This window comes from Larimichthys crocea, chromosome VII (genome assembly GCF_000972845.2).
Source record: "Larimichthys crocea isolate SSNF chromosome VII, L_crocea_2.0, whole genome shotgun sequence".
NCBI classification, from domain to species: Eukaryota; Metazoa; Chordata; class Actinopteri; family Sciaenidae; genus Larimichthys; species Larimichthys crocea.
The window spans coordinates 15,105,407-15,118,552 of record NC_040017.1 but is presented as its reverse complement, the minus strand read 5'-3'; the positions used below and the strand labels follow the sequence as shown (position 1 = coordinate 15,118,552).

The following is a 13,146-nucleotide window of genomic DNA, read 5'->3' as shown; positions in this document are numbered from 1 at the left end:
AACATGCTGTGTAGTCTCTTTATGACTTCTGGCAGCTTCTGATTGCATTTCCCATGTCATACAGGGAGAATTGTGAAGTGGGCTCTCCCCCCCGAGAGTTGTGTTTCATGCAACAAATCATCATCCATCAGCACTTGGGCAGCCAAACCCACTATCACCATCCAACAGCAACAAAGCGGCGTAGTTAACCACACAACTTGTTTATGTTGAATTGGGTTTCATGTCCTTCAATTGTTTCTCAGGGACTACACAGGCTATCCATCGTAGTCCCATCGTAAAAATATGTCCCACTCAAGAGGTTACATCTCTTACAGAGGTCTCTTTGATAAGCTTTGACCTGGGCTATCATTTGTTTCTGAAGTCATGCATCAACCTGTCATTTTCCCCCTCAGACCGCTTATTAAATTTCATTAAAATGATTGGAGCCCTTTCGTCTGCGCTGTATATGCAATAAACTCAGCGGTCAAATTGTTGCTTTAGCCTCACTTTACTCAATTCACATGACAAACAGGACATTCCAGGCCTGGAGCTCCCCTTAGAGTACAGATCTTAGATTGGGCCCAAGCTGTGTGAGTCCTTTAAAGAGGCATCGACACATGTATTGCAGGAAATGCCAAAGAAGCAGCTGTTGACAAAGTCAAATACAATGTCATTACCAAAGGCTTAATGTTCCCGTCCACATACCTTTGTTTAATTTCCCTGTTTCGCTTATTGGTGAGTGAATGTGTCATATTGTAAGTAATGTGAGGAAGTCTTTAGAGCTAAGTGTGCCTGAGTCGTCCTGTTGTATATAAAGGCTCATTTGTCACAAAGTAGCTCTGATGTTTGTGTTTTCAGCTTGCGTGAGGCATTTCCAGTCACGTGTCTCTCTCCATGGCCTCCAGTCACAATTTTTTTCTGCCACACTCTGTTTTGTTTTTTTTCACCTGGTCTGAGGCTTATTTATTCTGTTTCATCGCTGACAAACACTGCATGGTTTTATCGCTGATGATAAAGGTTGCTTATTAGTCCCAGTGGACCGACCCTCAAGAGGAACTGAAATGTCACTTTGGCCAGTTATGGAAATTGTAATTGGTTCAGGTCTCAGCTGTGACTCGTTCCAGTGGGAGTAGCTGTGTGGTAGCCTCATGGAAATGCGAGAAATTGATGTCAGAGCTCATTAGGTTTTATTCTAGTTTTTATATCATGCGTGTGATATCGCAGAATAAGGACATTTCTATAGGACGTGTGTTTTTTGTTGTAAAAGAGATGTCATGTCTGTTGGTGCTAACTCTGTAGATTTCTGCTCTTATTTTGAAAGGAATAATGTATTTTTATTTATTTTATAGTATTTTAGACTATTGCTGGGTACAACATACTCTTTTCGTTTCATGTGTAAGCATGCAAATGACAATAAGCCTTAAACCTTAAAGTGGTGACTGTATCAGGATCCATTACTAATGTGGCTCTTCTGTCTGTATGGCTCACCAGAGCTGGATTGATGTATGTATCATTAGTCAATCATATGTTTCAATATATATTGATTTATCTGTTCTACACATGACGACCTGGTATTGGTTTTCTATTGGCTGTGGTCTGGAAATGGCCTCCTTAGTTTGCCTGTAAGACCCGTAAGAGGGTGTTTTTGCTGATCTCAAACACACAGCTGTTGTCAGATAGTGCAAATGATTTTCATTGTTGTTTCTGTGTCTCTGAGTTAGAGACGCTGTCAGGCTTCCACCTGAATTGCAGTGGATCTGTGGAAAACTGGAGTTCAGCGAGTGACGCAAATGAGCAATTAACTGGCGTTGAATTCAAGCTGCGATCAAGTGCTGCTTCTTCTGCGTGACAGGAGAAACTCAAATGGCATAATAATTTTAGGATCAGGTCTAGTGGAAATGTTTGCATGTGGAAAAAGTGCACACAGTAAAATCTGATCAAATCTTTCTTCTCCGTTAGAGAGTACTTAAACGTAATAAAACTCCCATATCCATTTTTCCTGAAGGAGGGAATGGGAGTCACACATCTGTGTGCTGAGGAATCGCTCTGATTGGACAGTCTGACGAGATGATGATGTCAACGCTCCACAACAAACATTTTCATCTCTGTTCGCCTGCTCTCTCGTGAGATCCATTACATTTTCTTTCTACTTTGTCTTCCAGCTGACTGTCACGATATCGAATATGTAGCTCAAGAGAAATTTTAAGTGCTTTTGGCTACCTGCTCAGCCAGGCTGGCATGTATAAGAAGAAAGATCCCATTTACAATGAAATTCATTCTCTTCTCCAATTGCTTAAAAGCTTTTCAGCTGTAACTGGATTTTTTTTTCCAGAGGACTTTAATATCAAAACTAATAATATCCTGGAGTGACTGCCTGGCTAGTCCAGTGGCAGAGGGAAAAGTTTGCTATACAAAGCTGCTTTAGAGTGCTTATTGGAAAGCAAATCTACTACCTGCCTCGTCGATTAGACTTAAAGACAGTGTAACCAGATAGTGTGTGTGGCTTAGAGGAGAAAGCTCAAAATGTAAGGTCAGCATTCAGGAATGCCACTGAAGGAGAGTGGATACACTTAGTGAAAAGTATACACGCACTCCTCGAGAAGGTAACATATTATACAATATATATATATGTAATTTAATGTGCACTTATTGTTATATCTGGAAAAACAGGTAGGACTGATAAGCGTGCGGCACAATGATGGCTCTAAATTGCCCGTCGATGCAAATGTGAGTGTGAACGCTTGTTTGTCTCTATGTGCCCTGTGATGAACTGGTGACTTGTCCAGATTGTGTCCTGCTTCTCGCCCTAAATTGGCTCCAGCCCCACCGTGACCCTGATGAGGATAAGCAGTTACAGAAAATGGATGGACTGATAAGCATTTATCAAAAGTGTGTGAATGTTTTTTCTGTCATCATGGTGCTGTTTCAGTAGTGTGATTACATTTTGGAGCAACTTTCTACATCATTTGCATATAAATGAGGACATCTGCTTAATGCTTAATGTAATCATTAATCATTAATACATTTATTAGCTTACTTAGTGAACTCATTATCATTATTATACCGAGTAATGTTTAATACATAATTTGTGATTATAAAGGGGTGTTAAGCAGCTCAAGTTGTTCATGGATGCACAGGTTGCAGTCTATAAATTCAGTGTGAACATGGTTTATTTGCTCGGTGTTTTCTTATCTCTCTGCCTCATGCTGATGTGTGGCGAATGCTCTGGTGCAAAATTTTTCTGAATCATTTCTGATGAAGTGCTCCACTGCTACAAGTTGCAAGGGTTAATGTACCAACACAGAAGAGTCGATTCAGCATTAGAGTTTGTACTAGGTGTGTGGATTGGTGACGTGCAGGGCTTCAATGCTGCTGATCAGTTCCCCCAGGGCACTGAGTGGCTCGATGGGGCTGAAGGGCGCTGCGTCCTCTGGGATGGAGGCATATAAATGCTGGAGCTTCTGGTCTCTGCTTCCTGCTGCCTGGTGGAGTGGGCATGAAGAGCAGTATACACAGAGGCCAGAAGAAGAGGGTTTGCGCGCTGATAAAGGGTACCACAGGTGAGGCACTGCAAGAGAGGAGGTGAGGCTCTGTGTAGACGGAGGGTGGGTTTGGTTTGTGAGTTTGTGATGTAGCTTTTCTAAAGGGGAGAAGTTTAGTGTTTCTGCATGTCGTAGCAAGAGATTCTGTCCAATTTTGTCAGAGACCCGGTTCTGTCAATCAGCTCAGTCTGAGAAACTTTTTAAAACCAAAATCAAGCAGAAAGTATTAAACTGAGAGATAAACTTGTTAGCATTTCTGTTTGAAAGTTGTCAAAGCTTTGCCATCGACCGTCTCTTCTATGTAGGTCACAGGATGCAACATGTTGGACATTGATCTCTGTGCTTTGGTTGTAGCACAGGAAAGCAGGTCACTGATTTCCTAAACTGTGAAACTATCAATCGCTCCTCTGCCCTAAAGCTCTAAATCCCGGTATAATTAAAAGTGTATGCCAAGGACGGAGGGCATAAACCAGACTCAGCATGAGAAGATTATTTAACTCTGGCTGAACACAAACTGGAAAATTAGCATTAGACTTTAAGTATTTCCAGTGCATGAATTTTCATCAAACTTTCAATAGCTGGAGAAGATCATCCTGTCTGCTGGCACTGGTGGATGTGCTGTGATGGCAAGAGGCCAGATTGGGTCAACATTATACTGGAAGACTGTAGAAACAGCTGCCCTTAAAATGTCATTATGGATCACTCAATCATCTCTCTGGTTACTCAAGCAACCAGTCGACTAATCATACCATTTCCTGCGGTAAATGGTATGTTCTTGTTTCATATGTTGTAACTTTGGCCTTATTTAATCATTTGATTTTTTTTTTCTTCATCTTCCTCATTGTCTTGCCTGTACACATTCACTCCTCTTGTCACGTTGCTCTGTGGCTCTTGAACCACATGTGCCGTGATTTCCTCATGGCGGCCCCGCTCTCCTTCCTCTCCTCACATGACGCACCCTCCTTCATTCCTCCATGTGTTGCTCCCTTCTTGTTGGAGATTGCAGCGTGCACTGTAGCCCCAGTTGCAATGGAGGACAGTGACCACGAGGTTCACTCTTCATCAGACGAGCAGGGCTCCTTCCCTGCCTCACCTATGGTCCCTCACAGCAGGGACCACGATGCTGAACAGGTACCAGTGACACCCCGAAGCCTCCTGAACTCAGTCATGGTTCATGGTTTGGTCAGCTGAGCCTCGACTGTCTCTTTATCCAAAAAGCAACATGTATTTTTCATTCAGACCAAAAGTATCTTAATTTTTCCTCCCACAGAAATCCCCTGTACCCCTCAGCTAATGTATAGTGCATGAACATAGTTCACGTGTCCTGTACTGAATTCAAATGGCCTCATTTGCTTTCGGAGGGCCAGTGCATTATTTATCTTTGTGCTCGACTAGCAGGGAGACTATAGTCTGTGGGACTGGGTTGTAACTAGAGTCCAGAATATGCACAGCAGCCTCCACTTCAGCTGCGTATCGTCTTTCAGGCAAAGCTTCACTGTTATTTTATATTTCGGTCTTGTGGCAGCCAGGTGTGAAAATTATGTAGCTAAAGCCTTAAATAGTCCTTGTCCTTTGATTACAACCATAAAGAAGGCGTCACATTAGCTCATTAAGTGATGACAAGTTCAAGATGCCTGGCATTATTATCACCTCTAACGTGATCTATCCTCATTAATTATGAGAGAGAGAGTGATTACCAGCTGAACTGCACCTTACAGTGTTTATTGGCAGGCTTGTCAACATGTATTATAACCAGTTAAGCACTTTCACGTCAAAATAAAATAGGACCGTCTCTAAAAGTGCATTTTCTGCCCTCTGGATCTCTATCCCTTTCCCCTGCCCGTCTCTGCCTCTCCATCCTCTATCTTTTGCCTCATTCATCCCGTTCAACCATGGCGCCTCTCTAGCATTCGAGCCAATCAGACGACTCAGAGGTGGAGAACATTATGCAAGACCCTCACCACCCAGGAGGGCACAGCCACCACCACCACCACCATCATGGCCACGAGCCTCACGTTGCAGACAGGGAAGCTGAGGGCGAAGACCGCCCCCACACCCCATCATATTTGCGGCCCCCTGTGGCGGGTAGAGCGCAGTCGGATTCAGGTTCAGACCCCAGTTTACCACAGAGCAGGAGTGTGGAGTTTGACCTGTCATCCCCCATCAGTCCCACCCGACCCAAGAGTCCCTGGGGTCGGTTTGACCCGTACGACAATAACGAGGTAACGCAAGGAGGCCCGGCCAAGAAACCCGGAGAGAGGGGAAACGAGATCTGTGTGGTTTAGCTCTGCTTTCGAGCTAATGTTGTTACTGTGCTGCGGTGTGTTGAACAGGTCATGTTCAGACTGATGAATACAGTTCATAGGATGTGACAGAGTTTGTGCAAGATTGTGTAAAAGTCTCAAACTAACAGGTTGTTTCATGTGGTAAAGGGAAAAAAAGTTGAGTCGTGCTTATTTTCTTCTGGTGGAGCAGGCTGTGATTGTGGTTCAGTGATGGTAGCGTTGCTTTTTGCTTTTGTTTTGCTGTTGTGTCAAAACTGTGGGAAAGTTAAAATTCTTTGAAAAGGACAACCAGATTTTTACAGTGACTGATAACAGTCATGCTTACATGGCAATGCACGCTTCTCTGATGTATTATTTCACCCCTGTGTGCACTCTTTAGGACCAGGACAAGGAATACGTGGGTTTTGCAACTCTGCCAAACCAGGTGCACCGCAAGTCCGTCAAGAAGGGATTTGACTTCACGCTTATGGTGGCAGGTAAATCCTTGTTTGCACGTTAGCAGAAATTTGATCTTAAACCCACCTTTTACTTTGAAGAGATTTCTTCTCACAAAGTCTTAAACCTCGTTCCTTTTTCTCTTTGTTGTTCTTTGTTTGAAGGCGAGTCTGGCCTGGGAAAGTCCACCCTGGTCAACAGTCTCTTTCTCACAGATCTTTACAAAGATAGGAAGCTGCTCAATGCAGAAGGTAAGATTCCCACAGCTTTCGAAAAGTTTGATTTGATAAATATTTGTCCTACGGTATGTGATAACTGATATTAAAACAGAGGTCTGTTTGTGTCCTCTCCCTAGAGCGAATAACGCAGACAGTAGAAATCACCAAACACACAGTGGATATAGAAGAGAAGGGTGTCAAACTGAAGCTCACCATCGTGGACACCCCTGGGTTTGGGGATGCTGTAAACAACACTGAATGGTACGTGTCAGGCATCCTTTAATAAATAAAATACCAATATGAAGCTGTGAATCTTCACAGAATACAGCTTGGATAACCCCATTTTAGCCTTTCTTCAGAGCCTGAATGTCCCTCTGTGTTTCTGTTTTAGCTGGAAGTCGGTGGCTGACTACATCGACCAGCAGTTTGAGCAATATTTCAGGGACGAGAGTGGCCTCAACCGCAAGAACATCCAGGACAACCGCGTACACTGCTGCCTTTATTTCATCTCACCGTTTGGTCACGGGTATGACAGATCTGCAGTGCTCTAGTTAGTCTCCAAATAATGGGGGATATTAACCCCTGTCTGTGCTCGTTTACTTTACCTACATTACAGTATATCACAGCAACTTGCAGGCTCATACACATCCACCTGACTCACTGAGATTTATAGTAAATATCTAGCAGTGCACCAGTATTTACTTGCAGTGCATTCAGCTCTATGAATTGTTTATGCAGCGAGCTCCTGCTGAGAGTTAAAGCAGTTCTCAGCTGCCTTCGGGTGAATTTACATCAGCTGCAGCGCTTTCGCTCTAATCAATTGTTTGTGCCGAGTGCTGATGTTGTACTTTTCACCGCATTTGTGCACATGCACTGTTTTCCGTTTCACCGTGCCCATTAAAGAACAAACACACCATAAACCCAGAGTAATGCTGCAGTGCACTATTAAAGCCACAGTGATGGAGAGACTGCGCCCTCTGTTGATGAGCTTCAGGCATTACTCCACCCCGAGAGGTCACTTAAAGAGCAATCCTGATCAGAGACATCATTGTGTGTCTTAAATAGTATGTTCATATACCGAATCAGTCTGCTAAAGACGAGCATGTTTACTGATAGACAAACATCACCAAGATAAATTACTCGTGATCACAACATCTCTTACTGACAGACAAAATATCTAACAGTTCAAAATATCACCTCAAAACCATAGGCTTCATCTGTAATCTGCAAATAATCAGATGGTGCTCTCTGTGCTCCCTTGAGGGTAGTATCGTGCCTCTTTGTACTCAATGCGTACATATGTTTCGTATTTCTTCCAGCCTCCGGCCTTTGGATGTGGAATTCATGAAAGCTCTGCATGAGAAGGTGAACATTGTCCCCATCTTGGCCAAAGCAGACACACTCACCCCCACTGAGGTCAAGAAAAAGAAAATCAAGGCAAGTCTGTATATAAATGAAACTGTAGCTTCAAAGCAGATACTCACACAACTCATTTATCAGATTCTTAGTGAACAAATAAACTCCACTTATATCACTACCGATCAAATTCTTGGCACTCTTACAGTTAAAATTCATATATTCACTCTGGACTTTCTCCTTTGTGTGTTTCCCCATAGATCCGAGAAGAGATTGAGCAGTACGGTATCAAGATATACCAGTTCCCCGACTGTGACTCTGACGAAGATGAAGAATTTAAACAGCAGGATACCGAGTTGAAGGTGAGAGTCAGAGCTGTCAGGTGTCGTTTGTTTTGTCTTTCTAGTGTTCTTTATTTATTTTTTCGTTTCGCCTGCTGTGTATGAATAAGGGGGTTTTGCATCTGGAAACCTGGGTGCTCACATGGATCATTTAAGCCATTAGACATAACACTTATAGAAAGTGTACCGTGACACATTTATTTTTTATTTAGCAGGATTTAAATTTACAAAACAGCTTGTTTTGAGCCCACAAAAGATTATCCAGTTAACTGAATGAAGTGAAAATGAATATACAGACCATATAATAAAAGACCTTGGCAGTCTGTCCACAACTGACTGCACAGTCGTGATGAATCAACCGTTCTTTGCTCTGCTGGCATCATAAGCTGACAGCAAGGCCACTGTCAGAATGCCAGTACATCTCTCTGTCCTTGAGTAGCCTCTGATAAGAGCACTGTGTTAGCTGCAGCAGAGAAATGAAGAAAGGGAATAAAAGATGGATGGATTTACATAATGAATAAGAAGGATTAGAAATTAAGGAAGTTATTTATGATTAGAAAATATCATGTATAGATTCAAATGAGAGCCAGCAGAAATGTGCACAATAACAACAACAAACACGTCTGCAATGCACCACTCTCTGCTCCTTCCTCAACAATCATCTACACCCTCCACTGCCAAACACTGTTTTAATTTCATGATCCTTTCTGTTCTCCCAACAAGGAAAGCATCCCCTTTGCAGTAATTGGCAGCAACACGGTGGTGGAGGCCAAAGGGAAGAGGGTGCGAGGCCGTCTCTACCCCTGGGGCATCGTAGAGGGTAAGCCCGACCTCCTCACATCACAAGTTTTTGAAGAATGCTTGATATATATTGTTGAAACTGATCCTCAAGTTGTGGTTTGCAGTGGAGAACTCGGCGCATTGTGATTTCGTGAAGCTGAGGAACATGCTCGTTCGCACGCATATGCAAGATCTGAAGGACGTGACCCGGGAGACTCACTATGAGAACTACAGAGCCCATTGCATCCAGAGCATGACCCGCATGGTTGTGAAGGAACGCAACCGCAAGTACGCTCAAGTGTCTGATGAAGACTACTCTGCATGTTGTGGAGATGATAGTTTTTGAGCTAGTGATGATGATTGTAAAAAGTAGACTTGACCTGGGGTCTGATATTGATGTCTGGACACTAATATCTCCACAGATGCAAAGTATGTTTATATATATTCATGTTCACCAAGCATTTTAGCCTCACCTCTTGTGATAAAAAATAGTAAAGTCAACAGTAATTTTGAGCCTTTTCCAAAAAACAAACTTCAAACGTTAAAAGTTGAACTTCTCGACAACGTGTATCTCTCTGCAGTAAACTAACCAGGGAGAGCGGCACAGACTTCCCCATCCCCATGGTGCCTGGAGTGGCGGACAACGACACAGAAAAGCTCATCCGAGAGAAAGACGAGGAGGTACGGCATCGCGACCACAAACTGGACTCGCACCACCAACATGATCACGAGCACTCAGCGTCTGAACACAATTCTGACCACCACGAGCACTCAGACCCTCAGCCCAACCCAGAGACACACTCAGATCATAAAGGCGATGAAGCCCTCTGAGTGTCTGTAGCTCACAGAAGTATTCTTTGACGCACACTCGGGTCATGTTTTCTGGGACTGACAATGAGTAGCCTCACAAAACATGAACTGGTGTAATTAGACATTCAAACCTCGCCTCCTCTGTCCCTGCACGTCCTTTGGACCTTTGAGTTGTGGGTAGGAATAAAAATCATGCACTGAAGGCATGATTGGGTCTATTTCATACATGCACGTACTCATAAAGCTAGAGTTACATCCTGTTGGAATCTCTGAATATGTTAAATACTCGTGGTGTCATGATGACATTACACTTTTAACCTGAAGCTGAAGTGAAAATCCTTGGAGGTCATTGTTCCCAAAAATTCCCAGGCTAAACACCCTAAGTTTCATAATATGAACCCTGTGTTAGTACAACTTGTTCCATGGCAGGTTAAACGTGCAGTGCAAACACCTAAGCTAACATACTAATATTGTTAAAATGCATCAATAATTATGTTTAAGGGCTAAATAAAAGTATTAGGAAATATAATATAAATTGTTTCTCTGTCAGGAAATTCAACAGAAAAAATAGAGGAAATACCATTAGATAGTTAGATTTTAGATTCCTAATATTTAAATTTTTTCACATACAGTTTGAGCCCAGCCACTGTGATTACTTTCCAGTTAAGGTAACTAAAGATGAACTGATCAGGCATAAACTGAGCAGATGATACATCGGTTCCTTTCCCCAACTAAAGCTGTTTTATTTTGAGCAATAAAGAGATAATTTCTTCTCAGTTGTTTTTTTGTTTGTTGTTGTTGTGTGTGTGTTACCAACATTAGAAAGTGGTTAAACATGCAACAATTAGTCGATTAATCTACGAGTCGATTGACAGAAACTTAATCTGCCGCTATTTTGATCATCAAATTTCATGGTTCCAGCTTCTTAAATGTGACATTTTGTTGCTTGTCTTGTTTTAAAATATATTAAAATGAATATTCTGGGGTGTTTGGATGTTGTTTGGACAACAGTGGGTGCTGTTTCCTGATGTCAGTTGTCAGGGTCATCGATAATGACAATAACCTTTACAGAATCTGTGTGTTGGCAAAGTGCAGAAAGGAGAATATTTTGAGAATTTGACACCTAGTGTGCGACAAAAAGCACAATCACACCCCAACACGAATGTAGACTCTTAACATGAGCGCTTTCAGTGTTTCTAACAAATGTTCAATCAACGATCAATCTAAAACAACAAGTATTTCAGTTTGATCTCCCTAAAACTAAAGAACTCCAAGTGATTAATAGTTCTCCAGGAAACTGTTATGTCTATATATTCATATCCTGAAAAGCTGATTTTCTAATATTAAATACTGTGTAGTGAAGGTGGAGGAGCTTTAGTCCATTCAGCACAGGTCACGTGATCAAGAGAAAACAAACTGATCCCCCGAGTGTTATTGATTTGTTGTTGTGTGTACATAATTAGCTGCGCCGTGGGATTAACTAACACTTGTGTCCTCTCTCTTCACAGCTGCGGCGGATGCAGGACATGCTGCAGAGGATCCAGGATCAAATGCACGCTCAGAAAGACGCCTATTAACATAAGGACAACAGTCACACTCTCTCTCTTTAACTGGGATAAAAAATAAAAAAAAGAAACACCCAGGAAACCTTTATTCCTCTCTAGGACATTGACATCCCTACGTGCCCACCCAAACACCACTCAACCTCATCAATAGCACGTTACACATGGATCAGGGACCTGCGAGGAGGTGGTAAGATGTTCTGACATTTGCAGCTCGACGACTCCCTTTATCCTCTCCAGAGTCTCCCTCATTATTTAAAACCACGGCTGCAAAACACTTCGACCCTCCACTCTACTGTTTTCTCCTCTGTCAAAACTTTAAACTAATTAAAAAGGTTTGTTGTCGGTTTGAATAACTCATCTCTAGTTTGAGGGTTTGTTTAGTTGTCTGTAATGGTAAGCAGAGTGATTTTTCAATATCTGAACTTCATTTAGCCACTTGATCACAGGGTTGTTTTATGTTGTTTTATTTTATTTTTTTTACATAAGGTCTGATATAAGGTCTACATGTGCTGACCTGTTCAGATATTTTAAGCACATTTTTCTGGTGCAAGTGTTTATTTTTACTATCTCTATAGGTCAACATGCATATATACTGTAATAATTTAATTTTCTATATTACACTCACAAACATTTGTTCTACTGTTTATCTCGTATGTGTTTCTGGTTTTATTTAACGACACCCTTCTACACTGATAGACATGTATGGATGATTGTTTCCCTTCAGCTGAGCTTCCTGTCAGTTTAATCTTTATGTGAGTGATTGTTTTGATCCATTTAAACTTATTTTTTATCGGCTCGTCTGCATGTTTATCATAGTCGCCACCTCTGCTGCCTGACAGCATGGATGTTAGTGGCACCGCTCAATGTTGGCCAGTCTTAACTCACTGCAATGCTTACCGATTGCCATATCGACATTTAAAAATAGTCTAACTTTTTACATGACAAAGCTTTATTGTTTGGAGGATTCCCCAAAAACAGAGTTGTGTCAAAGTCAGTTCATCTCATGAGGGCTGATCATGACCATCCACAGTTCACATGTGAGAGCTGATGACACCTTTGATAAGACAGGACCCATAAGTTTGCATGAGGTGAGTGTCCGAGGGAAGGGTCGCCATGTGGTGTATTTATTTTTGCATGTGTTGTTGTGAAGGTTACTCGATTTGCAGATCAATTAAGTGATCACCGGGTTATTATTAAGGCAATGGAAATATGTAGCTACTTAATTGTTGGAAAATATATTGAGAAGAGGTGGGCTTTTTTTTTTCGATTTTGGTTGGTTATAATTATACCTTCATAAGTTGGATGTGTGCTAACCTTAATGTTTATCTTATAACCAAAGCCAACAATGACAAACCTGTCCTAAATTTTGAATTTTCCTTTAGTGTGAATTTCTTTTTTGTACTGACATGGAGAAAATTGTTTTGGAAAAAAAAAAAAAAAGTCAAAGCCAAGAGTAATGATCCAAATTATTGTATAAACTTGATCCTCTTGCTAATTATTTTTATGTTCCAAGTATGAACCCCCCTTTTTTGGAAATTAAATGACTCTGCCATGTTGTGTGACCTTTGTTATGTATATAAAAAAATACATTCCTCGAGCTTTTGTCCTGGAGTCAGGTATTACTTTTGTTTCTGAATTTGTTTTATATTAAATTTGTCTTTTGTTATTCTACTTTTTGGAGTATATTTATGTAATAAATTTATAAATGAAATGCGTATGGGGAGGACAATATGTACAAATTCTAATATTGTAATAAAATACAAGTATAATTTCATGTCTCCATCAGACACTGGGTTTTGCTTTATGCTGTAAAAACTTTGTGCCTTGATTTTAAT

At 41.5% G+C, this 13,146-nt stretch overlaps 2 protein-coding genes across 5 annotated transcripts in view; both read left to right on the top strand.

Annotated features, from left to right (window-relative positions):
* Positions 1 to 12,869, top strand: part of LOC104935458 (septin-4) — a 39,545-nt gene extending 26,676 nt beyond the window's left edge. For all 4 annotated transcript variants that reach the window (XM_019276373.2, XM_027280531.1, XM_019276375.2 and 1 more), the window contains 10 exons: positions 6,186 to 6,282; positions 6,406 to 6,492; positions 6,597 to 6,720; positions 6,851 to 6,985; positions 7,779 to 7,896; positions 8,076 to 8,177; positions 8,880 to 8,976; positions 9,062 to 9,224; positions 9,518 to 9,617; positions 11,255 to 12,869. In XM_019276373.2, coding sequence (XP_019131918.1) covers positions 6,186 to 6,282; positions 6,406 to 6,492; positions 6,597 to 6,720; positions 6,851 to 6,985; positions 7,779 to 7,896; positions 8,076 to 8,177; positions 8,880 to 8,976; positions 9,062 to 9,224; positions 9,518 to 9,617; positions 11,255 to 11,323 — 1,092 coding nt within the window. In that variant the 3' untranslated portion in view covers positions 11,324 to 12,869. The remainder of the gene's footprint in view (positions 1 to 6,185; positions 6,283 to 6,405; positions 6,493 to 6,596; positions 6,721 to 6,850; positions 6,986 to 7,778; positions 7,897 to 8,075; positions 8,178 to 8,879; positions 8,977 to 9,061; positions 9,225 to 9,517; positions 9,618 to 11,254) is intronic.
* LOC113746099 (homeobox protein MOX-2-like) lies at positions 3,167 to 6,179 on the top strand. The gene is made up of 2 exons (XM_027280532.1): positions 3,167 to 4,652; positions 5,429 to 6,179. The coding sequence occupies exons 1-2, from the start codon at positions 4,422 to 4,424 to the stop codon at positions 5,804 to 5,806; spliced, it is 609 nt and encodes a 202-aa protein (XP_027136333.1). The 5' UTR covers positions 3,167 to 4,421; the 3' UTR covers positions 5,807 to 6,179.
* Positions 12,870 to 13,146: the final 277 nt, after the last annotated feature.